The sequence below is a fragment of the Heliangelus exortis genome, chromosome 3, assembly GCF_036169615.1.
Source record: "Heliangelus exortis chromosome 3, bHelExo1.hap1, whole genome shotgun sequence".
Taxonomy (NCBI): domain Eukaryota; kingdom Metazoa; phylum Chordata; class Aves; order Apodiformes; family Trochilidae; genus Heliangelus; species Heliangelus exortis.
The window spans coordinates 83,241,753-83,266,563 of NC_092424.1; the positions used below are offsets into that span (position 1 = coordinate 83,241,753).

A 24,811-nucleotide genomic window follows, 5' to 3' on the forward strand; every position below is an offset into this window, starting at 1 on the left:
CTACCTGTATTCTTGCATTAAGGATCCCAATCCATTTAATTTGAAAATCAAGAGAACAGTCTATTCCTTCCCTTATTTCTCCTACTACTGGAAATAATGTGTGGTACCCCAAATACTAGTTGGGGTACTATTCAATTACTATTCAAATTACTTGAATAAAACCAGGCAATGACAGTTTTGTTACTAGGAAAAGAGACACTCCTGACAAAACAACATTACAGGCATGTTAGAAACCATAAATAAATGTTTTTTGCCCTACTGGTAAAAAAAATAAATTCTACTAACTTCATCCTGTAACTCTTCAATAATTGTAGCATTAGTTCATGATGTGTATTGACTGAGAGTGGCTGAAGAGAGAAGGCAGACAAATTCTAAGAGGCTGACAAATTTTCTTTCATTCATTCCTGTCTAGTTACTCCTATAATCAGTTTTACTGAGGTAAATGAGAGTCTGGTGATTGTTTTAGAGTGTAGTGACTTAAAAGACAATGGATTTTGATTACCATTTGACTTAAATAGCTCTCCACATAGGACAACAGATTGCTGAGAAAATTTAATTCAACAATCAAGAGATTCAAACATTGCCTCTTACTAGACCATAAAATCATGGCAACACATGTTAATATTCATAAGAATAAACTGTTTTTCCAATATATAAAGCAAAATTCCTTGGGTGATGAAAATGCACCATATCTCAAGAGTCATGACATTCCCTTTGGGACTTAATTAATTTAGGAAAACTAAAGGCCACCAGTATTATACTTCAGAACCATCAGTGACATGAATAACTATTCTTAAATCTTGTTTCTGAGCAGAGAAGACTCTTGTAAACTGATTAGTCAGGGAATGTCCTGGCAGTGTCTGACAAAAGATACTGCAAAGTATACAAAGCATACGTGGCCAGGGGAATTTATTAACAACCAAAACTGGTTGGAGGGTCTATGAAATACATACTCTTCCATGTGCTAAAACCATCAGAGTAAGTTTATGGCTACTCTCTTCCAGGTAATTTCAGTCATTAATGAATCATAGGAATTGTATCCTAGGTAAGAAAAGATTGAAAACCACGGTTCTGATTAATGGGCACTTTTCCAATTGCACAAGCACATTTCCATACATTTCATTCTATAATTGCCAAAGAGATTTAAACATTTGTCTCCTGCTTTTCAGTGTAGTACAGTTCAACTTGTTATTTCCAAGAACTGTAAATTCTTTCTCACACAAACATCTGGGGCAGGCATTAAACTTCTACTCAGAATTCCTATATTTGCTTTTCTGCTAAATATATCAACAGTAAAGTTGAGTATTTGCAAAATTTTACATAAGGACTTTTAGATGGAACATAAGAAAGAAAAACAAAACCAAAACCAGGCAGTAAAGTCCCAAACAGGACAAGAAACATTCCTAAAGACCATGGTCATGCCTCAATATCCATTCAGGTACAGTTAACACAAAACTACTTAAAAAAAAAAAATGCCTTATGGTAGAATAGCCAATTTCGAAATGGAACAAGAATTAAAAAAAAAAAAAAAAAAGATAATAGCACATAATTTGGTTTGGCTTGTTTTTTTTGAATGGAGCAGGCAATTCATTACTCTTGACAGCATCTTCAGTCAGGATTGATGTTTTAAACATAGCATGAAAAGAAGCAAATGACCACAGTTCACTGAAACCCACCTCTTTTTCCTCCTGGGTCTTGTTTGAAAAGGTTTATGAGTGAGGTGGGGCAAATGAAAGAGATATTTGTTGAACAGAAACAAGGTACCAAAAAGCAGTTTCTTTCAAGAGCCCTACACAGCTTGACTTCACTCTAGAATCTTGAAAGTAATGTACCATTGTTTTCGATTTTAGTGTTTTAATTAATTGCTTAAAAACAAGAGGTCCAAAAAACAGACAGGTCTCTGTAAGACAGGTATAGAAGTATTTTTCTTCTGTCTCCAAGGTAACAAATAAGACTCAGAGTTCATCAGTAATAATTGTTCTGAAGTTGTAGGAGATATGTAAATAAGGCATGTATGAAGCAGCTTAATTTTTTTTACAGAGATTTTATTTCTAAAGCTAATTTCATATACTGTGAAACTACAGCCAGCCTGAGTTCACCACAGAAGGCTTCCAGGCTGATGCTGACCACATAAAAGGAATCCAGTTTTGTCCCTGAGGTGCCCTACTATAAGGAGCTGTGCAAAACCTTCGTCAGCAAGATAAAACACACAAGCTATGCTGAACATCACGGGGAGCTGGGAACCCCCAGTGCCTCCAACTGTTGCATTTTTCTGAGGTAGGAGACATGACTCCTTGTTCCAACACACCCTGGACAACAGAAGTAGACCTCAGCAGAACAGGCAGATGCCAGTGCTAATGAGTGAGTGATGCATCTAGGAGCAGAAGAGATGCACATTCACTGTGTCCATGTGAAGTCGGGTGGAGATGGCTGTTGTCATATCCCAAATGGGTAGATTAAGGAAAAAATATCTTCCTCTTCCTCCTTTCTGAAGAAGAGGCAAAGTTCTATTTCCTCAAAGCTGTAAGTATATGCCATAGCTCCTATGGAAGTTTTCAATGGGAAACATTTTTCCATGTTTTGTCAGGTAGTAGAGAACAGTCCATTTCAAAAAATTAGAGCTAGTGGCTCCACAAACTGGACACAGTCTCATAATGTTTACTTATAATACAAATCTGGATGCTTGAAAGGACTTGCAAGGAACCTGCATAAAAAGGACAACTGGAGCAACTCAACATGAGTTAACAATTTGCACATCAAAAGGCAATGCACCTGCAACACCACGTCCATACAATGTCCATTCACACCCCAAGAGCCTCAGTGCTGAGGACCGAAAAAACTGCTGAGAAGCAAAGTGCTTGCTCCACAGATCAGCAGCAACTATCACAGATTTTGCAACACGAGAGCCACATGTTACCTGCACCACAGCTGAAAACAGGATCCTCACAAGCTTTTCAGCGGCAGCCATATAGGGATGCTAGACCATGTCATCAGAAGATGTAAAGGCAGGCCTTGGAGCAAATTATTTAAACTAAATTCTTAAAAAGAAAGAATTCTTAAAAAAGAATTTGTGCTCCAACCTTAGCAGCCATGGGAGAGGCTCCTTCTAGATATTTCCAGAATCACAGAATTATCAGAGTAGGAAGGGACGTGTAGAGATCATGCAGTCCAACTCTCCCACTGAACAAAGCAGGATCAACTACAGAACATTACACAGGACTGCATCCAGGCAGACTTTTAATATCTCCAGAGAAGGGGACTACAACCTCCCTGGACAGTCTGTTCCAGTGCCCTGTCACTCTCATTATTAAAGAAGTATTTTCTTATGTTTAAATGGAACTTCCTGTGTTCCAGCTTCTGCCCATTGCCCCTTGTCCCATCACTGGGAACTGCTGAGAATAGTCTGGCTCCATCTTTCCTGCACCCACCCTTTAGATACTTGCAGATATTAAAAAGACCTCTCCTCAGCCTTCTCTTCTCCAGCTTAAACAGTCCCAGTTCTCTCAGCCTTTCCTGATAAGAGAGATGCTCCAATCTGCCAGTCATCTTTGTTGCCCTAAGGCTTCTTCCAAAAGACCGTGTGTCTGACAGCTGAGTGCAGACTTCTGAGCTGCTCTCAAAATAGTGAGGGAGAGGAGAAAAATTAACAAGGTGAGTTCAAGCGGCTACTTTTAATTGTAGCTCTTTGATTTAAATGGTTTTATATTGTAACAAATATTTCCTTTTATTTTACCTCTCATATCTTAAGTTATTTTTCCTTTTGATGCACCTATCAACTTGAAGTTTCAGCTCAAAAAGCCTATCCAAATTGCACAGCTTTAGGCAACTGAATTCAGGCAGAAAAGCTCATGTCTTTGCTGATTCCCACAGCTTCCAGTGCTTTATAATTAGAAACATTTCAAACAATAGGACTCAACAGTTACAGCAAGTAATTCTGCTGCTGTTTTTCTTCCTTTACATCTCATATAGAGATAATTATCTCTTTTCCAAATTTCAAAGGTTTTTTTAAGTTATTTAATTCACGCTGCAAAATGCTGGAACTGCTTTTGAAGACAAGGTGTTAAGTGTAATCCACAGCTACTTCTCTCTTTGTTCACTTTTGGAAGGTGTTTCTCCCAGCCTTTTGTCCTCCTTGACAGATCCTGACAGCTTTATAGGTGAGGATGGCAAAGGGAAAGTTGTGTAAAATACTATAGATGCATTGATGGCTGTCTGTACAAACACTTTTTGACAGTTAGCGAGGTTACATACAACAAATTTCAAAATGTTTTTATACTGAAGGTATTCAAGCATTCTCCTGGAACCAAAATTCATACAGTTTGCCACTCTTTCCAGATGACAGCCCTGCAATTAATGGTAATTTTATTTTAAACGTATAATCTTGGTATTTCAGTCACCACTTGAGTAAACAGTGATGATTAAAACTGAAGCATGAAGTGTCCCTTGGAGATATCTAATACACAGAACATGAAGAATTACTTCTACAGTTTCCACTACAAATTCTGAATTCTACATATTTCTTTCCATCTTGCTTCCAAATTGAGTCTAAAGAAAACCAAACCTCTAAAAAGTATTTTTCAATAAATCTTTATGAATTTTGCAGTTACTACAGACAACTCTTTTTTTCCTTTTTGCATAGAAATATGGAAACTAGCACAATTATCCCATAATAATTGGCGTATACAATTCTTAAACTCTTTGAATCTGTTTGATTGAAGCAATGGCTGCTGATAGGAAAAACTGTAAAGTCAATATTGTGGTGAAAGCAAGATGTAAAGCATCTAATAAAAAGCCATCTGTTCCAGCTATCTACTCAAAAGAAAAGATGCCACTTGCAAATGATGTGGACATATTCCACCCTTCCTGAATGATTTATAATAGCACTCTGAACTTGAAACATCACAGATACATCAGGATATCTTCTCTCATTTCTGATGTGACACCTCTCACTTTAGATTTGTAAGGTTCCTCCAATCAACAAGTAATCCCTTTTTGGATAATCTTGGCTGCTGTCCTACAATTACAGTTATTATAATTATTTATTAACTTCTCATTCAGGTAGAGGAGGGGAACACTGTAAACAGTGGATCAACCAAGAAGTCTTAATGAATGCCCGCTCAAGTTTTCTTTGTTCTGCATCCTCTAATCATACAAAAACATAAAAGAGCAACACCTGCACAACTCTATTCCTCATACCACAAAATGCTGTGCATGCCACATCCTTTCAAAACACTGGTCAGTGACACCTCTAATTAAAACCTAAGTATCACACCATGGTGGTACTGAAATAAAAATCACCCTGGTATTAGAGGAAGGAGGCTCTAGAAAAGCTTCAGGAAGGGAAGACTTCCCTCTGAGTGTTTTCTGACCCAAATACAGGCATATCTGCCTACCTCCCCTTAGTCTGGTAATAATATCATAGAATAGAATCATAAAATCATAGAATCATAGTATCATAGAATTATAGAATTACAGAACCATCCAGATTGGAAAGGCCCTCTGAGATCATCAATCCGACCCTTAATCCACTACCATTGTGGTTACCAGACCATGGCACTGAGTGCCACATCAGTCTCTTCAAAACCTCCAGGGACAGAAAATCCACCACCTCCCTGGGCAGCCCATTCCAGTCACCTTCCACCCAACTCCTGATCGCTCTCTCTGTAAAGAATTTCTTCCTAATATCTAACATAAACCTCCCTTGTCAGAGTTTAAGACCATGCCCTCTTGTCTTACTGATAGCTGATATTTGTTTGATTCTTACATTCTGGGGTAATTGTTTAATACACACTGAGTGGGATTAATTTTAAAATAAGACAAATGTTTATGTCTGTCTGCAGGTGTAGCAGATGTCTAGGCTGTCATTTTGTTAAAGCGAACTCAAACAGGTACCTGGTACCTAGTCAGTATTCTTTAGGCTGGATTATAGGGATATGATCTTCACTTACAATAATGGCAGTGTAGTGGACACTAAATTGCTACTTGTAAGTCTCAAACAATTCCCCATCATGTCTGCTCCAAGTTACACAAAAAGACAGAATGAAAATCAAAAAACCAACAGAATTCATCATTTCTGGAATGTCTTGTGAAGGCAGACTAGGGATATTTCAGCTGAATGAGGGAACAAGATGATGTATTGAACAATGCAGAATGATGAATACTGACAAAATGCAATTCAGTCCTATTGGCTGTTTGTGCTGGAATAAACTATTTCCTGAAGTCTTCACGCCTTTGCTGATTTATTTTTAAAACAGAAATTTGCAAATGTCTGGAGTGTGATAGAGAACTTCTGAAGCAGACCAACCTAATTAATCTAGGTGCACAAGAAAGAATAAAAAAATGTATTGGTCAATACTTTTTGAATAGTTTTTGATATAACTTCATATAGCAAGAGGAACAGTGTTTTTCTCATATTTTCTATAAATTTTAACAGTTTTAACAATTTTGACAGCATTTTTTAACAGTTTTTAGACAGTAATAGACTAGAACTTTCAGACAGTAATAGACAAGAACAGTAATAGACTAGAACTTTCATGCATGAGCAAGAATTTTTTCAAATGCTTTAGAAGATTTGCCATCATACCACAGGAAACAATCACAAAAATCTCTGAAGTACTCTTCAAAATATAATAAAACTAACCAATATTTTTAAAATTTTAAAATATTTTTAATATTTAAACCAATAAATTTTTTAATTTATAAACCCAGTGCAATACTACAGTATGCCAAAATGTTGTAGGAAAGATGAAAGATATTTTAAACTTACCCTATTGATGCTGCCGTTTCTTAAAATAATCTGAATCAGACTTTTATTAAATTCTTCCAGCTTCTTGAAACACTTCTTCAGAACATGATTGGATAATTGAGTATCAGTTATTAAACTGATCAAAACACAAACCGCCTCAGTAAGAAAACTTGAAACTGGAAATTTAGGACTGTTGTAAAAAATAGTCAGTCCATCAAGCAACTGAGACACTGATTTGCATACAGTGGAAGAATCGTTGTCAAGCACTGTGAAGTCTGCTTGAAGAATTCCTCCCTCTGACAGTTTTCTTATTTCAAGCAGATGCTGCAAAAACTGCACTGGAATAGTCAAAGATCCCTCCTTGCCAGTACAGCAAAGATTAAAGGGAGGAACTGTTTCCAACCAACACTTAGAAGTGTTGACATTTTGCTCAGATTGGCAAAAATCAGAAGCTGTGCCTAAAGAATCAAATGCACAGTCATTAGAGACATCACATCCAGAGTCTTCTAGCTGGCTTGAGTAACTCACAGGGTTTATACATTCCTGATCCAGAACAGTTTCAGCAGAGGCATCTGGTTTTCCTGAAACACAGATGTGAAAGTTACATTTGTGTAATACTTAAATACATACTTCTGGAAGGTATCATATATCTTTTATCCTTTTGCTTCCATGCAAGAAGCATGTAATACATATCTACATTTGCTCCCCAAGAATTTCCTATGACTAGAATCTAGCTCTGGAACAAGATGACAATTTAAAATTAAAATAGAAACTTTCTGAAGATAGTGCTTATTTGTGGAAAAGAAGTTTTATGCTCATAGCAATATGAATGGTAATTTTGAGTTTAAAATCCCTGATGGTTTTAAATTTTCACAAGTGGATATCACACAAAACATTTAAGTGGAAATCTATACTTCCACTAATTCCCAGGGAAAGAAATGTATGTAAAATTTTGGTCCCCCCAAACATCTTAGTTTCGTTTTTTTCATGAGAACTTGGATTACTTTTAATAGAAAATGAAGCTCTGATACTATAACTGCCTCAAATAAGATCATCTCCTTATTTGTACTCTTTCTCCTCAGGTTAGGTTGGGCTGAACATTACACTTGAGTTTTTTACTATTTAACCAAGAAAAACATTCAGAATCAAGAATTTCTCCAGTTACCACCTATCTCATAGCATATTCTTCAAAGACACACAAACTACATCACAGAAGGCAGGAACTGTGTTCACACTGCTAAATTTTTTCATACACCATTGCAGAATCTCTTTCATCCTATTTTGAACATGAGATACATTTAAGTCAGTACCTCTGGGCATAAACTCAGTTCTAGGTGACAAGAGACTCCCTCTGTGATACATGCTACCCATGCCAAAAGATTACAGTCAAAACAAGGAAGAAACATTAGAGCAGTGAAGTGGAAGACCAACCAACATAAACATCTCATTGCCACAGGGCAAGGCTAAAACCCCTTATGACCAACTTCTGGCTGTGCCCCAATAAGTAGGGCACAAACTGTTTCTCTCCTTTCATAAAAAATATGCATATACTTTTCAGATTTTCCACAAGGATACAAAACAATGCCATACTTCTCTGTGTTTGTATTCTTTAATCAATAGAAAGATTTTATAGGTGGTTTTGCCTAATGGGAAATATATGCTGCACTTCATGCTAAGTTAAAGAAATAATTTTTTACACTAAAAACATCACTAGGCAGCAATCTACAGCATTCTAAAAAAAAAAAAAAATCTAGTACTTTTAGAAGTTTATACAGAATTCATTAACTATACATTTCAAATTTAATTCTAACAGTTACTTCAGTCTCTGAAAACATACCAGATCATCCAATGAGGGTACTACGACTGAGACTACGACTGGAAACATGGTTTATTTTTTTTATTGTGGAGTGTCATGCCTTTAACAGTCAGACATACTCAAAATTGAACAGGCTTTGTAACAATTGGCTCACAATAGAAGGGTTAATTGTAGGAAAATCAAGCACATTTCCAGGAGGGAGGAAAAGTAGGGCTTGTAAGGCCAGCATTTTATATAATAACAGTGTTCCCAAATGCCCTGTATACTCAAATTTGGAAAGTAAGCAAAGCAGCAAAGCATACTTCCCATGGTCTGACTAGCAAAACCAGGCATCAATCTTTCATGTCCTCTCCCTCAAGGGTTTTGAGTGAAAGACATTCCAGAGGAAAAAAAATGAAAGTTGGTTTTGGTGCTGTTTAAGGAAAAGCCTTAACAGGCCCTCCCAGGGAATGCATCTACTGTAAGTTTCACTGTGTGGGTATTTTGTTCCTGTTTCTAAACCCATGGGGCAATATGAAAATTGCTCATGAGTATGTAGTGCCAGGAGTCAAAAGAAATAAAGCATGAATTACATGCAAAAAACATAAGTATGTTCACTGATTCTCTTCTTGAAGGGAAAAAAAAAGTAAAGTTGCAGAGGAAAGAAAAGAGATGGAGAAGAATACACAAATTTAAATAGGAACCAAACTTAAGACATCCCCAAATAAAAGAGGTAGCATACACAATGGAATATTCCTACCAGTAGGAGACAACATTGCACTTATGCTTAGGTTCCTGTTCACTGAGGCATCAAACTCCTGTCTCATGACCAGCTTTCTAGAAAACCCTGCTATATTAAGTTCCCAACAGCAGCAAACTTCCAGCTTAAGGAAAAATACAAAATGATTTAAAAATGTTCAGTCATTGATATCTTCTAATTATTTCAGGGGGTGGTGGAAGTTATATTTTAAAAATAATAAATAAATCATGCACAACAAAACACTTTGAATTTCCTTCAAAATGTCTAGGAACAGATTATAATTTTTCTTTAAAGAAGGTAAACTAATGACTTTGTACTTACCTACAATTCAAATGAGAAAGCAGTCTTGAATTTCACACCACATGGTTATCAAGTACAAAAAAAAAAAAAAATCAGGAACAACATTAAGCCTGCCTCACACTAAAAACCATCTTTGAGCAGAAATTTCAAGAACATTTGACTATAAACATACTGGAACAAGAAATATGAAAATTTAGTGTGAATGTTAAGCTAACAAAAAAACCCACAATGCCTTTATAAAGTTAATGAAATATCTGATTTTGAGCAATTTTACACCCTCCTTGAACACGTTGCATCATATTCAGGATGTATTTAAATCCTTAAGTGTTATTTAGGACTTCATCTCCTTACCACAGGAAGATCCCAGGCTGAAAATCAGAACTGTGTGGTCCCCAAACAAAGCAAGATATGGTCACAAGAACAGCTTTGGGGAGCAAAGGCTGAAGAAGTGATATTCTTGTACATACATGCACCACTGCAGAAAGTGTCTGTCCTGAAAACCAGCAGTCATTCAAAGGACAAGACTAAGCTGCATACCATGTCTAGTATGTAAGCAAGGTTTGTAGGCACTTCTGTGAAGCACAAGAGCTCAAATGTACATAATGCTGTTGGATCACATAACACAGAGGCTTTTCTGAGAGGAACGAGATGTGAGCAAGTCATGATTAGAGAGTGAGTAGTTTCCAGCTAGTCCTGAGGAAGCAGAGTTTGGCAAACACCAAAGTTCATCCCATCTCCCAAGCAAATTCTGCCACCTCTGAGTAGGCAGATGGGGGTTGGTCTCTTTTCCCAGGCAACCCTCAGCAAGACAAGAGGGCACGGTCTCAAGTTGTGCCAGGGGAGGTTTAGGTTGGACATTAGAAAGAATTTCTTTACTGAGAGAGTGATCAGACATTGGAATGGGCTGCCCAGGGAAGGGGTGGATTCTCCATCCCTGGAGATATTTGAAAAGAGCCTGGATGTGGCACTCAGTGCCATGGGCTGGGAACTGCAGCGGTAGTGGATCAAGGGTTGGACTTGATGATCTCCAAGGTCCCTTCCAGCCCAGCCAATTCTATGATTCTATGATATAGACACTAAGACTCAGTTCAGGAACAAGAAAGGGAGGAGGACCCATTTGCTTCATCAGGATGAGAAAATACCTTCTGTCTCTTCAGGAGCTGTTGTCAGCAGCATGGTCATAAGGATTCTCAGAACAGTCTCAGTCTCTTCTCTTGTGAAGTGACAAGGGAAGGACCCAGTTTCTGGTCCTACCCAACATGAAGAGGGCAACATTTGTAATATCCATGAAATGAGAGCAAGGGTGGTGGAAGATGCTTTCTCAGACGACTGTGGTACTGGAAGTCAGAGACTAGACTGTGTTAGAATGACAAAGCCCACAGGCTATATGTAGTTCAAAATTTAAAAACTGAAGAAGGGTCCTCAACTGATGAAATTGTTGTGGAATCATAAAATGGCCTTCAAGGCTTTTGAAAAACTTAATGCACCTGCAGTTACACCACTAATAAAGAATGCAGAACAGAAAACAGGCTTGAAGGTGGCAGATACAAGAAACTAAGTGAAGAGATTACTTGAATTTTGTAAAGTAAAAATTAGGTTTCAAGATTTAGACACTGTTTATATTATCCTGCTTTGTGAGTAAACACAGGGGTTATCACTTGAAAATCAAAACCAATTATGCTAGACATGTAAAGCTCTCTTAAAAACTCAGTTACAATTGACAGGCTTAGTTCCACTTCTGACAATTAAACATGACACAACCCAAGTTCAGTCAGTAATTTCTAAAAGAGGATTAAAATATGTGAAATTATTTTTATTTTTCCTTGTTTTGTTTACCTCTCCTCTTCTGCAACTTTCAGAACAATTTTTTATTCTTTATTGATTGGTTTGTTCCAAATACACCTTCCATGAATGATCAATCAGGTTTATTCTCTTCTTATTAAAATAAATAACCAACCTTGTCACACATATAAACTGTTTTCTTTACCTCTTTTTCATGTGTAAGCCTGTCTCTGTTCTGCTGTTTTCACTACTAACCAAGATGGCTGGTTGAGAAAAAAAAATCTCCCCCACGAACTTCTGTTTTCAGCATATGATTGTTGTCCTGATCTGTAATCCAGACATGTTCAAACATTTTAAAATAATAATTAAAAATAACAAAAAACTTTCAGGATTCTCCAAATGAAGACATTTTAGAAGCTGTGTATCCTACATTTTGCTTTTCCATTTTCATGACCTTTTTACAGCTGGCTTGGAAAAGCAAGCTCTTGTGTTTAAAGCTAAGGTTTTTCATGATGATGTATTTTGTTCTATTTAGGAATGCTTTCATGAACCTTCTTCCTGAGACAGACAGGGAATTTATAAATAACCTTTTCTTTTGCTAGGTGTCATGACTTTAGCCACTGACTAGGTGACAGATGATCTGTTATTTCCCCACTACTCTCTCAGAGGAGGATAAAAAGGAGACTTTAAGGTTGGGCAAAAAGCTGGCATAGGCTTAATGAAGTAGTAATAATGATGGTGAATTACAAATATATACAAATACAAACAACTGTGTAGATAGTGAAACCACACTCCTCAGTTGGTAATTACTTCCCTAGCAATTACTTCCCTAGTCCCAAATGGGACTCAGCAGCAGACAGAGATGCCCAAGTCCAGGGTCCCAGTGACATTTCACAACAGCCTTGAAGCATCCGAGCTGGTCCTACTTGGGAAGGCAGGAGAAGGGAATCTGTTCTGATGAACAGTGCTCTTCTCAGTAAGGAAACAAGATGCAGAAACAGAAGCAGAGGGAGCAATGCCAGACAAAGGTACACAAACCCAGGACCAGAGAGAAGCCAGAAGGCTCTCTGAGGAGTCATTTTATACTAATCCCCCTAGGCAGGAGAGCTGTGACTGGCCCATGTGGGTCACAGACCAACCCTTTCCCCCCCCCCCCCCCAGACACAGACACAGCCCAGCAGTGCCTGGGGGTACTTGGCCATCTCAGGGCTGTCTCATCACCACAGGCACTTTTTTGTCCTGGTCCTCCCAAACCAGAACACTGGGACAATTAGATGGGTGCCTTATGCAGAATCCTGGAAATAAAAGGATGCTTCTTGGGTCCATTTGCCTCAAGTGTGTGTTTGCACCAGCTGTAGCAATGCCACCTGATAAGACAGCCAGTATCTGCTTTCAAAGGAAGAAAGTTTCCACAAACAAAACAGATCTGTCATCCATGGAAGGAGCAGTATTCCGAGATTTCATTGAATCATTACACTCCAGCTGGTTCTTTTTCCAGATTGCAAATTAACTTATTTAATTATCCTAAAAAGGCCTCAGCTTTCATGAAGTTCCCCATTGTGTCACCACAATTACAGACAACAGATTTATCTCATCATCATAGTCTGAGAGCCATATTCCCATAAATCTGTGCTAAACACATTTTAACTCAATTTGTCATCTTACATATCACCCCTGAATTCCCTGCTCCCCTCCTAAAAAAAGTGAAATACTCTTTAGCTTGTGAGACATTACTTGCAGTGCTGTCTACTTGCATTAGTACCATCAGTTGAAGCATGGGAGCATAGTGGTAAACCTAAGATGTCAAATGACAGTTCATTTTTGAAGTACTGACTGTCTGACACCATCATGCCTTAGACAAGATGCTAAGATGACTGGGATGCCCTTGGTTATATGGACTGAAGGCCACCTTTTGGGGGAGGGAGGGCAGAGGGAGAAAGAATTTATTTGTGCAGAAACATCGCACCCCTAAGCACCAGACAAAAGTTGACTGCCAAGTGTTGACTGCTGCCCAATGGAGAATCCTCTCACCTTGGAAAAGGGAAGCTAGAAAAGAAAGAAGCAAAAGATACTCCTCAGAGGCTGACAGTTCCTCTGCAACTTTTGTTCTGCATTCCTTGCACCTTGCCAAGTACCAGGGGGGAAAAAGTGGCGACAAGACACAGCAATTTATAATAGCAGCTCATTAAAGCACACTGACCTGAAGAGAAAGTTTTTACATAAATATACCACAGTAACCTGGAACCTTGAGTCTATATTCCTCCACCAGACTATTATGCCACAAGAACTAAAATTTTTGCTCCCTGCTATTCTGGGCAATTTTAAACATTTCACACCACTTCATCTTCTTTCTAGGAAGGAAAGTAATTTCATTTAATAGATTAATATGCTTTTATCATTATTATTCAGTGTGATTTCAACTGCTGCTCCCTCCACTAATGAGAAAGTTTCCTTTAATGAGGCTGCAGATAACATATTCACTAGGGATACTGCATATGTTTTTCATCTGGTCTTTCTGAATTCATCTGATTGGCTTCTCCTTCACAATGAGCTTAAAAAAACCCCAACTATCATCAATTATGCTTCTTTTACTGTAAACAGGCAGAAGAAACATCACAGGTGCTCCCTGCTGAATAAGAGACACCCATACCATGAGTTAGGAGAATCAGCAAGGGAAGAAGTGGCTGAATTCTGTGGCCCAAAGCAAGGCTTCTGATAAACTGTAGTTTTATGTTGTTTATAATCAGTTTTACTTCAGCTGATTAGCAGGATGGTTCCAATCCATATGGTTCTGCTCTTGCTGAAGTCTGAACTTCCAGCAAGAAGGAGACTAAGAAGTCTTCAGTCATACTAATATACAAAGGAAATTGCTCCCTTTTTCCACATATAAAACTAAATGTCTCAAGAAACACACCAAGGAGTGAAGCATGAGAAATAATACTCTTCTTGTCTCTGCCTCTGATTCCCTAAAGAGATACAAGTTTTTTCAAAAGTCTTGACACAGGAAGCAGAATTTAGGGTATAGTATCTTGAAAAACAAACACAGCTTCAGGACACAGAAAAAATCAGACATTCACATGAATCACATTATGACTCAGAGTTCAGAATTTCCCTATATTCACAGACACATTATGGCTGGCAGCCATATTCTGCTGTGGATGCTAAGAACAAAGGAGAGGACTCCAAGGGATGGCAGATGAGGTTCTACTGTAGATGATCTATAAAAGGAAGAATAAAGTAGTTCTAAAAATAGGAGAGGGAGTGGAATCTGATTATTTTTAATTTTTTTTTAAATATAGCAGTCAGCAGTTCACTAAATTCCTATGCAATAAGAAGGGAATAAAATGAACCAAGACTGAAGGTGAAACTAAGGAAGAGAATACATCCCCAGTACAAATTTTGCTAAAAATGTACTCTGGATAACTGATTTGGAACCCTGAAAGAGTATCAGCCTAGAGCAACAAAGACAATAATAATCTATTCTGTAAATTGTCATTCCTAAAATACATGCTTGGCAAAAAGGGGTAGAGTATTGTATTTATGGCTTCTTAGGATGGAGTAACAGCTGCAGGCTTTTCAAATCTCTTTAATAGAGACTGCCAAGAAACAATATGATTGTTGATTTAATGAGCTGATACCATCTAAGGAATCTGCCTTAGAGTACAGGTGCTTGAATCTATGATCTATCAATTCATCAATGCTTTGTAAAACCTTTTGTCTTTTCATGGAGCTCCAAAGGAAAGTGAAAACAGAATGCTCAGATATTTTGTATTCTTATTCTTTGAATAATCCGTTTCTCTCCTCTTCCCTGTGAAATTTGAATCTGAATCAAAGGAAGGCAAGAAACTTTCATTAACATGAGATTTGATTTTTTTCCTACCCAAGGGCATGGCTGTCAGGACAATATTGGCAAGCTCAAAAATAATGAACAATTATGAAAAGATTTGCTTCTCCTCCTCCTTGGATGGCTGATGTACAGCCAAAAGCACCACTATGTAAAAGGAATACCAGTGTCCTTGAATTCAGAAAGGCAGCTGCAAATGAAGTCAAATAAGGAACTTTCAGCCACTATAGAGTTAGTGAACATATACCACAGCAATTTATCAACAGCATGTTAAACCCTAACAATCCATACTACCAAACAGTTCACCTATAGGAAAGCACATTCCTCCACTTCAATGAGGAAACCTAAACTGTTTTAGTATCTCAGAGGACACAGAACTAGTTAGGTAGAACAAAAATAATTTAGTTCTTAAAAAATGGATACCCTGTTCTTTCTTCTTCGTGTGCTTGTGCACCCATACTGCATGTAACTTTCTGTGGAGAAGGGAAACAGGCACCACAGCTTCAAAGAGCTCCCAAATTTCTCATATCAGGGAAATAAAAACTCCATGGGCAGTCTCTAATCATTCAGTGTTGATTCAGTATCAGTATCTGATTCTTACTGAATTGGGTGGAATTTGTGAATCCATAGAGCTCTTAAACAGAACACAAGAAAGCCAAAAAAAAAAAAGCTGAGGGTTTCAATTCTTTAAAGAGGTTTTTTTGCTTTGAGAACACCAACTCCAAAAAAAAAAAAAAAAAAAAAAGGCTGGAGAAATGAGTGAGGGCAGAAAAGGGTCAATCTGTCAATTACCAGCCTTAAGAACAATCCCAGTGATCCTCAGCCCTAAAGAGAACTTCCATGGTGTGAAATTAGATTGTAAACTTGGGCAATATACCCATCAACAAGAAAACATAACAATGGCTTGATAGCTCTACAGTAGCTTTCAGGTGAATTGGGTGGAATACCACTTATACCACTTTTCCTCTCAATTTAGATTAAATCTCCTTGTGCACTCCTACCTCAACAGGAGCCACTCTTTGGTTTCTAATCTTCATGGGCTCAAAAAATCTCAAAATTGGCACAACACACAACAGAGGGAATTTTTTTCACGAAGCAGAAAGATGTCAGTGATAAACTGCCCTGTATTTCAGGTACACTTTGCTTCTACAACCATCTCCCTTTAAATGTCAGCCCATAGGTGCTCTGCTTTTAATAAACATCAGAAACTTGATCTTCACAAGAGTGTGGAAATCTCATAAACAGATATCCCATCATCTTTCTTTACTAAAAAGCAAGAGGCTGAGCATTTGTCTCTAATGTAATTGTAACCATGAACCCTGCCTCAGCTGTTAGAAGTGTCCAAAGAACATCATCTTTCCTAAACAATATATAGCTCAAAGAGTTCACATTATACCAAGTTTTAAGAAGGAGGAAAAAACAAACAAACCACAAACCAGTCAAAAGCAAGAAATATCACAAAAAATGGCCATTTCACAGTTAAGACTCCAAGAGCTCAAAAGTGTCCTTTCAATATTAAGGAAAACCTACATAAAGAAATAGAAATTATGATACAGTTCAGATCTTCCACACATTGCTCTCTTACACCAAAGTGGTTAAGAGAAACTGAAGGGGAAGTGTACACCTTACTCCTCTTAGACAGCTTGTGAGGCAGGTAGGGAGGATCTGAACTCCCACGGATATTTCAAACATCAAAAGGTTTTCTGTCTAATAGATTTCTCAACAGTGTGATCAGAAATACACATAAATATTTGAACCTAAAAGCAGCTACACAGTAATCCTTCAAATTAGAAGGGTGTTGGTTGTGTACCCTGGAGAAACTGAAGGAATATAGAAGTATTATAGATACCACATACTCATCTCTGCTATTTGTGAATCCATTAGCTAAACAAAGACTGAAATTAAAGTTTGGCTTCACTAAAAAATTACTTTGGGCAGCTTCCCCAAGTATGTTTGAACAAGCTGCTGAGACCGTAAAAACTAAAAAGATCTATGAAGAGCAGCTTACTGAATTAATTTGGGAATCGTGGGACTTTTTCCAAGCCAGTCAGCCTACTGCTAGCAGAATGGAGAGGGATCCCTTGTAGATAGTTCTCCATATCACAGAATCATAGAATGGTTTGGGTTGGAAAAGACCTTAAAGATCATCTGGTTCCAACCCCCCTGCATAGGTGGGGATACCTCCCACTAGACCAGGTTGCTCAAAGCCCCATCCAACCTGTCCCTGAACAATTCCAGGGAGGGGGCAGCCACAATTCCTCTAGGTAACCTGTGCCAGTGTCTCATCACCTCACACTAAAGAATTTCTTCCTAGCATCTAATCTAAATCTACCCTCTTTGAGCATAAAACTGTTGCCCACTGTGCTATGATCCATAATAATGCCAATTGCAGTGGGTTAAGTAAGCCATAAACTGTACAATTGTAGAATAAGTGTGATATTTCCCTGTACAGATAATGAAGAATGCAAAGAAAATTTAGTGCAGAACTAGACATCTAACATTAGACAAGATTTATCACATTTTAGGTCTGTGAGCAAACCACTATGACAAGGGCAATGAAAATCAACATCCTTTGGAAGGGGTGTTACTCTGCAGGGCCAGTTGCTTTTCTCTGCCTATCTTCCAGCAACAAGAGCTTACTTTGGCAAGTGAGATATCAATATTGCTCAGTTCAACAGCTTAGGGTAAAGAATATTTAAAAAGTTAGACTTGGAGCACAGAAGTTGCAGATTAATTGATTTCATTTCTAGTGTTTGTTATGTTCTGGCTTCATCCACAACTAGAATAGCCTCTCCAGACACAAAATGTTAATAAATCTCTCCTAAACGTGCAATCAGTTCTTCTCAACAATCAGACATTACAAACAGCAGCTTGAAACTTTCTTTTAAATAAACTTTCTGTTTTCCACAACCAAACACACAAACAGTAACTATGTGTAAACAGTCATCTAATCACTTCTCTAGAGACAGAGGACTATTAAAAAAAAATTAAAATAAAACATTAAAACTTCTAGCTAAAATTTAACACATCCTCTTCTGAGTCAAAGTTAGAATTCAGAAATCTTTTCACATGGCAATAAAGAAGCTACTATTGCAGAAGAAAAGCATTCCAGTAAAGCTGCACCAAGTTTTCTGTCAGGGAACCTCCTAAAAATCTCAAGTCATAAAGCAGCAAGCTATACACTTTGATTTTAGTGATCCCCTCAACAGTAAACTCTCTCTCTCTTTCAGCCAAAGCATTTTGACCTCCATCTCCTAAGAGAAATATCTCCCCAGAGCCTGGAGACATCTTCCACTGCCTCATTTCCAACCTCATCCTGTGCCATTGATCTCTCAGATTGAGTTAGAAAGGCAGTGCTGTTTGCACTTTTCTTTTATCATATTTCATAGTAAACATTCACAGCATCCACAGCTTAAATTCATTAACAGAAATAGCAGACACACAGTCCACTGCTTGCCCAACCTTCCTATTAAACATCTTAAGGATTCATATTTTCAGCACACTAGGCTTTAGTTCTGATTTTATGCACCTTTGAAATGGTAACAAAATATGCAATATGTCTTTAAAACATATTCCAAATGTAAATAGAGTGTATCAATATTCTTACAAACTCCTATCTCCCAGGTTATAAAGCACCATTTTATAACAACAATTTTGTCTGGAATTATTCTGTATGATATGTATTGATTCTGAAGATTAAAAATGAAAGTTCTGAGTAAGCATTACATTCTCAAGATCAATCTCATTACAAATTAATTAAGTGTTCTACTACTTCAGAGCTCTGGGAAAAATTGAAAGCTGTATCCTGAAGACTCTCATATCTATCTACAAGAAACAGTCCAGGGAACATGAAAGCTGTTTGTTTCATTGCTACTGCAAAAGAGTTGGGTATTATTTCAGAAACTTACTGTTTTCCAAGGAGAATCTTGGGCAGATCTTGTTCAAGAGAAGTTCCTGACGTAACCGAAGAACTTCAGCTTCTAGCACTTCAACTTTTGATTTCCATCTAAAATCTTGTTCAGATACAGTTTTGGCAAGGTGCTCAGTGTATTCTTTGCAACTCTTCCCTGGTGGTTTTGAGTGGATAATTGCAAAAGCCAATGCTAGTTTTGATATTTTCAAATACCAAACTTGGTTTTCTCTTCCACTTTTGATTTCTAAGAGGAAACAAAAAAGTAATTCCATCATGACTATTAATAAAATTATGCACAGTCTTTTTTTGGCTCTTAAAACTGTTCAACAGTGAGACTAATTATTTTATTTCTAGTGCATTCCTAAATCACAAAGGAAAAGAGTAGAAATATAAGCATCTGTGCACAATGTGCAAATAAAACATATATGAGCTTCACTCCAGCTATAACAATGAAATCCAGGCAGTGGTTAAGAATAATTGTGGAAAAAGTACTACAAAGAGGTTTATAGTAGCAATATTTTCAGTGCAAATGTTAACTCCATTACAACAAATATAAAAACACTAAAAATACTACTAAGCTCAAAAAAAAATGCTACCTAACATGCTACCCTTCCCCATTAAAAAAGAAAAAAAGAAAAAATCCTAAAAATCCTAAAGCCATGACTCAAGTATGCTTATGGGATTATTTGTACTTAGCTTAAACACACTACAGTTCCTTGGAAGTTTACCCAAAAATCCCAGTACTTGAATGATAAAACTTTTGAGGCTGTTGTAAGTTTCTGGTTTGGGACACCTGGCAATGCTGCACTTGCTCTTCTAAGTTTACACTGAGCCTCAAACCTGCAGAAAGGTCTATGCAGACAGCTAAGTGATCTAAGTGCCTTGTAGGATAAATGCATAAGAGTTTTATCAGCTGTTGCAAACTGTGAGGAAAGAGCAAAAGGCATTACAGGAGTCAGAAATAGAAAACAGTTATACAGATGATACATCATGTGCAACAGCCCAGGACCTAGAAAGAAAAAAGGAAAAAAGAAACTAAAAATTACTAATAATATCTAGCCTATTTAGTTATCAAAGTGCTTTTTTGTCTAATTCCACACCATTTTCATTCAGTAGTTCACTCTTTTTTACTTGAAAAGAAAAATTACATAATAATAATTAAAGTTATCATATAACTTCCTATGTTTTTGTTCTGGCCTTGACATTGTTCATAAACTTGTTCTGAAAATTGTTCATAACTATTTTTAATTATTACAAAAGAAAACTACATACTAAGTGGTATAACAAGTTGTGTTGATTATCTCTGAAATAGTCACAGCACAGGTTTGAACAAGGTATTTTATATCACCCTTTTACCAGACCACCTGCTGATTTCATTTTTTGGTTTTCCTCAACTTTGGACAGTAAATCCTAACTCATCACAAATTTCTTTATCCATGGAAGCACTTATAGAAACAGCTGCATTTAAAATATTTATTTCACCTTTCAAATACTTCTGAAATGCACAAACAATTCCTGTACATTCCTTGCACACTGTCCAGACACACCAGTCTGTTACACATTGAAACACAGAGCATACAAGGGATAAGACTGCAAGACCTCCTTGTGATCTATCTGTACAAAGATAAGTTTTAAGCTACTGTTCTCCACTTGAAACACGGTTCCTGCCCTCTGTCAGGACAAAATCACTTAGTCTACAGCCATTAGTGCAATCCTAAAGCTAATGAAAGAGTAAACCCTTGAATACTGAATTACACTGTCTATAACCACTGCTTAAATAAATTGTACTTTTTGCAAAATTCCTACCTTGTAAAAATCTGTTCCATACAATTTTTCTATTCATATCTAAGAATTCCAGTGAAAAAAACAAAGCTTAATTCCCTCAGCCTCAAAGGATCAGCACCTCTGTGGGACAACAGACTGATGTAAAGACACTTATTTGCCTAACACAAACACAGAACCATGCAAGTAATTGAACTGCCTTCAAAGCTGTAAATAAAATGCAATACATGGAACCACATGAGTAAGTCCTAGCAGTAGGTATCAAAAACCTTTGGCTTTGAACCTGAGAGATGCTCCCCAGATTACCACATCTTAACAATTCACTCAGGTACTAGTGAATGTCAAGCTCCATTTTTACAAAGTTCCTTTGCCAAGCAAAACCAAAATTAAGGCAGGCAGAAAGAGGCTTTACAAATGGTTTCACAGCTTGTTTATCATTTTGTTATCTGCAGAGACTACTTTGCAAAAGCTTTCTGATTCACCTTCCTTTTAAAAAACAGGACAAGCAAAAGACAGGCTTTGTCAATACAAGCATTTTCTTTTTAATTACATTCAGGGAAGTTGCAGAACATCGAACTTTCCAATATAGATCAGGGGACAGTATTTAATTTAAGTATTTCATTAATGTTCAGATGCCTGTTTTCATTAGTCACCATTAATTCCTTCTTTTCTATCACACTCAATTTCTACTCACATGACAAACAATTACAAAGGATGGTCTAAGTTAGCTGTTTGACCACTGATACTTTACCACTATAAAATTTACAAATCTCAGCCCACAACTCTAAATCCAGTGATTCAAAGTCAAAAAATCCCTAATAAAAATAATCTAATAAGTAAAGTAATACAATGAACTGGGATGGGAATAGGTAAGACTTAAATTCTAAAGCTCAAGAAAATTTACAATGCTACTTTAGGAGCAGTTTTTGACCACTAGTTAACATACTAGAGTCACTCTTCCACTTTGTTTTAAAGGGGACTACTATGTCTTAGGCAGGGCAAAAACCTTAGTGCACATGCAAATAATACAGCACAGACAAGCAAAAGGTTCTTTCACCCTCAACATACCAAACTGCTATTTTCTAAAGGAGATGTATCCCTAATAAATCACATAAACCATAGCCACAGTTTACTTTAAATCACAATTATCAAAATCTTAAGTAGCATTCCACCTTAGGCTCTAGGACATACATTTAAGTCATGAAATCTGGATTTTGAGGGAGGCCTTTTCCTCTTTAACATCTTATATAGAGTCATTTCTACTGTAGGAGTGCCTTACACTGAATTACTTTAAACATAGATTCATAGAAAACCAGGGATTTGAAAGGGACCTGAAAAGATCATCTAGTCCAACCCCCCCTGCCAGAGCAGGGTCACCTATAGCAGGGCACACAGCAACATGTCCAGGTGGGCTTTGAATCTCTCCAGGGAAGGAGACTCCACAACCTCCCTGGGCAGCCTGTCCCAGTGCTCTGTCATCCTCACAGTGAAAAAATTCTTCCTAATATTTATAAGGAATTGCCTATGCTCCAGTTTATAACCATTGCCCCTTGCCCTATTGTTGGTCGCCCCTGAGAAAAGCTTCACTCTGTCCTCCTGGCACTTGTCCCTCACATATTTATAAACATTAACGAGGTCATCCCTCATTCTCCTCTTCTCCAAGAGGAGAAGCCAGCCCCAGCTCCCTCAGCCTTTCCTCATACAGGAGGAGATTTTCCACTCCCTTCATCATCTTGGTCACTCTGTGCTGGACTCTCAAGCAGTTCCCTGTCCTTCTGGAACTGAGGGGCCCAGAACTGGCCACAAGATTCCAGATGTGGCCTCACCAGGGCAGAGTAGAGGGGGAGGAGAACCTATCTTGACCTACTAATCCCCCCACTTCTAATGCACCCCAGGATGCCATTGGCCTTCTTGGCCAAAAGGGCACATTGTTGGCTCATCCTACTTTGATGAAATAGTCTTATTCTGGAGAAAAAAAAAAAAAACCACAACAAAATTCCTTTTTCTGGAATAATTACTTGTAAAGTAGCTGTTTTAAAAACAATTAAAAAAAAGCATCACGGGTCACCCAGTTGATTCTCCTTAGGAACAAGACACAGTCAAAGCAGTTTGAAGTTACTAAGTTGGAATCTCAAAATCTTGTTTAAAACCAGGTAACTAATGACAAATGGTGATGTTCCTGCATGTATGTCCAGAAATAGTGGATTCCATATTTTATAGAGAACATACAGCTCTCCCACCTCCTTTCTATTACAGTCACCTCCACTCTTTTCTCTGTTCTTTTCTTCTGTTATGATCATGAAAAGAGAAGACTGGGGAACAAAAAGCAGGAGTTGCAAGAGTTGATTCAAGTTTTTCAGTTTCCTAAAGGGACAACTGTTCTCTCAGAAACCACTGTAAAAATGTTCTAGAAAATAGCACCAGATGACACTGTTAAAAATATGGGGATGCTGGCCAGCTGTGCTGTAGCAAAAAATTGCACAGCAATCTGTTGCTTTCAGAAGTGCTGCATCATGGACCACCAAATGGGAGTGCACACCACTAAAAGCACACTGGCAGTTACAGAGTTTTATCAATAATATTTTTGCACATAGCACCACAGAGATGACACCAATGGGTAGGTAGAAAAAAAGTTGAGAATCTAACCAGAAATTTCCTTTGACTAAGAACAATACCAGGCCAAGAGCCAAAAGAAGTCATCAGTCTAATCTAGCTGCTAATGCTAAAATACATACAATGGGAATGAAAGAATCAAGAATTAGTCACCAAAACACATCTTGCACCCAAGTTACTCACCGAGAATAACTACTTACTGACAAAATTCCATGTTTGTGTTTACTCACTGTTAAGTAGGGAACCAGTAATCCCTTGCAGACTGCTTGCAGAGCTTGGGACCTTCCCTTGCAGAAGCAGGGAGCTGCCCCCTGACAACAGATACCACCTGGTGACAGTTTCAAATGCAAGCCCCTCAATCCACAAACTGGATTTCCACAAATACTGGAAATGCATTCAGAGGAGCACATTACTGACACAAGACAGACCTCCCTCTCTAGCCCTCTAACTTTCATGCAAGGAGAGGGTACTGAGGAGCTGCAGCCCTGCCAAGTTCCTGGCCATGGAATGTGGCTCACAAATCATTCTGCTGCTGAAACAATTGCAGAAGAAAACCTGAACTGTTCTGCACAGCTCTGTGTTAGCAAAGCAAGGGAAACTAAGAGGTGGCATAAGATCCTTTGAGGACCCTACTCTACCAACCTGACAATCCTCCTGTGTTTTGCCACTGCATTTGATGCAGCGGTTTATATTACACCATTACCTACAGCAAGACACCTTTCTAATAAGTCTTATCTTGGTTTTGGCACTGTCTGCAATATGTGAAGGGGAAATAATTCCTATTAATTAGAAAAATAACCACTAGCTTCATATGATTACCTTCGTAGTTTGCTTTCTTCTCAGTTAGAAACTTCATGTATTTAACTCCATTCCAAAGGTCAAAGGTTTCACATTATTGGTTAAAAAACCTAAATCATTAAAATTATTTCAATGGAAGTTTCATGACTTTAATGTAGGTTTCAAGTTTTTTAATAACTTCCATCTAAACTTAAAACCATTCCTGAAAGTCCTTTTAACAAGCTAGAAAATCTCCTGCTTCCAAAAACCCTGCAACCCCACAAAAGGGCTCTTTATGCACTTTATGGTCCTCACTGATAACCCGTCAAACTCTGGAAGCTGAGGTCAAACACATGACATCTTCTAGAAGCAAAGACATTTCCCTGAGGCCACTATGGCACAAAAGCATCCCTCCCTCCCCTAGCACTTTCTTAGCTGTCAGGAGATGTTTTTCTGCCTCTTACTTCTTCATTGTTTCTTTCTTCACTGCTAGTTACACA

The 24,811-nt window shown here is 37.7% G+C and overlaps 1 protein-coding gene across 1 annotated transcript in view; it reads right to left on the reverse strand.

Annotated features, from left to right (window-relative positions):
• Positions 1–24,811, reverse strand: part of MEI4 (meiotic double-stranded break formation protein 4) — a 66,932-nt gene that overhangs the window by 33,078 nt on the left and 9,043 nt on the right. Inside the window, exons 3-4 of the mRNA XM_071742453.1 lie at positions 19,135–19,383; positions 6,767–7,326 (exon numbers count right to left, since the gene is read on the reverse strand). Coding sequence (XP_071598554.1) covers positions 6,767–7,326; positions 19,135–19,383 — 809 coding nt within the window. The remainder of the gene's footprint in view (positions 1–6,766; positions 7,327–19,134; positions 19,384–24,811) is intronic.